The 2,709-nt window shown below is 49.1% G+C and overlaps 1 protein-coding gene across 1 annotated transcript in view; it reads right to left on the bottom strand.

Moving 5' to 3' along the window:
* Positions 1-29: 29 nt before the first annotated feature.
* Positions 30-2,709, bottom strand: part of LOC106819002 (GATA-binding factor 2-like) — a gene marked incomplete at its 5' end in the record, with an annotated part of 13,464 nt that continues 10,784 nt past the window's right edge. Inside the window, one exon of the mRNA XM_014823663.1 lies at positions 30-1,341. Within this exon, the coding sequence (XP_014679149.1) occupies positions 982-1,341 (360 nt within the window). The remainder of the gene's footprint in view (positions 1,342-2,709) is intronic.

Here is a 2,709-nt window from a genome sequence, read left to right as displayed (position 1 = left end):
CTCTCTCTCTCTCTCTCTCTCTCTCTCTCTCTCTCTCTCTCTCTCTCTCTCTCTCGCTCTCTCTCTCTCTCTCTCTCTCTCTCTCTCCTATATAAAGTAAGATATTCATTGACTCGTTATAATTATAGATATACACATACACACAAACACACACGTATATATATACATATATATATATATATATATATACACATACATACGTGGTGACGATTATTTAAATAAAGAAACAGCGAGGGCTTGGTGACACACACACATCCGGTAGTCGGTGCACACGTACTATGTTACGGGACCATCGTTATAAGTAAGTAAGCTCATGTTTTCCTCCTCAAATCCATACAGATATTTACCACACGTATACATAGTGCAGGTATACGCCACATGTATACATAATTTGTATACATTGTGCAGGTATACACCATAAGTATACATAATTTGTATACATTACACAGGTATACACCACAGGTATACATAATTTATATACGTTATACAGGTATTCACCTCTTGTATACATTATATTGATGTATCGACATCAAGTATCCACAGGGATCCCTTCCGTCGCTGCTTGAGGCGTCTCCCCTCCTCCTCCTCCTCCTCCTCATACTCCTCCTCGAATACCTCTCCTCTCTCCACCCTTCCTTCCTTCCCGTTGCACGCAGCATCACACAGTCTAGATCTCGCGCGCCGAGACATCACGCGCCTTCCCCCCGCCCGCGCGGGAGAAGGTCGGAACAGGAACCCTCCCGTCACACCGTCAGCGGGAGCATCAAGGGAGGAGACGAGGAGAGGGAGAACGGCGCGCTCCTCCATGCGACGACGGAGGCGCCCTCTCGCGGGGCGACCTCATGCGATGACGGCGGCGCCCTCTCGCGGAACTAATGCGACGACGGCGGCGCCCTCTCGCGGGGCGACCTCATGCGACGACAGCGGCGCCATCTCGCGGAACTAATGCGACGACGGCGGCGCCCTCTCGCGGGGCACACCTCATGCGAGCGCGCCGACGATGCCGCTAAAGCCATTCGACGTGCCGAACGACAGCGAGCCCTGGTGGTGATAGGACAGCGAGCTGGCGGCGTGGTGCGACTGCGGCATGGCGAATGAGCTGGAGACGGCCGGTACGTAGTGGCTGAGATGCGACGTCACCGCTGTTGGCATGTAGTGTGACAGACCGGCGGCGCTGCCGAACGACGAGAACTTGGAGTCCATGCCGTGGTGCGGCTTGCAGATCTCCGGGATGGAGAGCGCCGATAGCTGAAGGTGACCCTTCTTCTTCTTGCTCTTCGTCGACAACTTGCGGTTCCGCGTCTGTATGCCTTCCTTCTTCATTGTCATCGGGCGGTTGACCTGGAGGCGGAGGAGATAAAAAAGAATACGATGAGGACGGTGAAAGAATGATTGACTTAATTGAAGATCGCGACGGAAGAGAGAGAGAGAGAGGGAGAGCAGAGAGAGAGGAAGGAAGGAAGGGAGGGGAAGATGAGTAAGGAGAGAGAGAGAGCGCCGAGCTGAGAGAGACGGAGCAGAGCAGAGAGAGAGAGAGATGAGAGTCGCGCGGCGCAAGAGAAAGGACCTCCTTGAGAGAGAGGAGAGCCGCGAGAGAGAGAGACCACGGAGATCCGGAGCAGCGCCTGGAGAGCGCAGGAGCCGAGAGAGCCAGAGACGAGAGAGAGAGGAGAGAGGCAGAGAGAGGAGACAGAAGAGCAGGAGAAGAAATAAGAGAGGAGCGCGCGCAGAGCGCGCGCGCGAGAGAGAGAGAGAGAGGGGGGAAAGAGAGATAATTAATACGAGAATATGAAGGTACGCACGAGAGGAGGAGAGAGGCGAGTGGACAAGGAGGGGAAGGCGGAGAGGGAGACATGAAATTGCTTTTGATTGATGCTTCCAACAATCATTTGACAAATAAATTATTCCGAGACTATCAGAAATACGAATATCATAATTTGATATGTCGATGAATAAAATAAAGTCTCTTAAATGTCTATTGCAAATACAGATAAAATTGAGCGTAAACGAAAACCATATTTTTAAATTCAGAATCAATATCGTATTCGTCTAGTCGTATATACATCACAATAATTTGAATGCTATCATCTAAGATCTCTATAATTCCTGGGAAGTTGATCTTATTCAATAAAGAGTTATATAAAACGAAGATGCTTTCTCGTATATTCTCAAGCAGCCGTCGAGCGATATATTTATTTTTATTTATTTATTTATTTAATTATGTATTAATTAATTAAGTCATATATTCATTCATTCATCCATCCATCCATCCATACATTCAGCAATTCATTTATTCATTCAGTAATTCATTTATTCATTCATTTATCTACTTATTCGTTTATTTATTTATTTATTTATTTATTTATTTAGATATTTTTGTTTATATAATAATTAAGCGTCAGAGCATTGCCCATCCCCCTGCTGCTCTGTACCACACACTGCTTCCCTCGTCGGGGGCTATTCGACCACGACCACCGCGACCACCACCGCCGCTGCCGCCGCTCCCCGCCGCCGCCGCCGCCGCCGCCTCGCGCACATCTGCCGCTGGCCTGGCGTCGCGTTTCACGGCCGTACATCAACGGCGCGCCGGTTTTATGTCTTAGTTGTTGGATCGACTTGCATGCGTGTGTGCGTGCGTGCGTGTGTGTGTGTGTGTGTGTGTGTGTGTGTGTGTGTGTGTGTAGTGTGTGTGTGTGTGTGTGTGTGTGT

Source organism: Priapulus caudatus, unplaced genomic scaffold, assembly GCF_000485595.1.
Source record: "Priapulus caudatus unplaced genomic scaffold, Priapulus_caudatus-5.0.1 Scaffold2736, whole genome shotgun sequence".
Classification (NCBI taxonomy): Eukaryota; Metazoa; Priapulida; class Priapulimorpha; order Priapulimorphida; family Priapulidae; genus Priapulus; species Priapulus caudatus.
The sequence above is the reverse complement of the archived record's forward strand: the minus strand, read 5'-3'. Positions and strand labels throughout refer to the sequence as shown.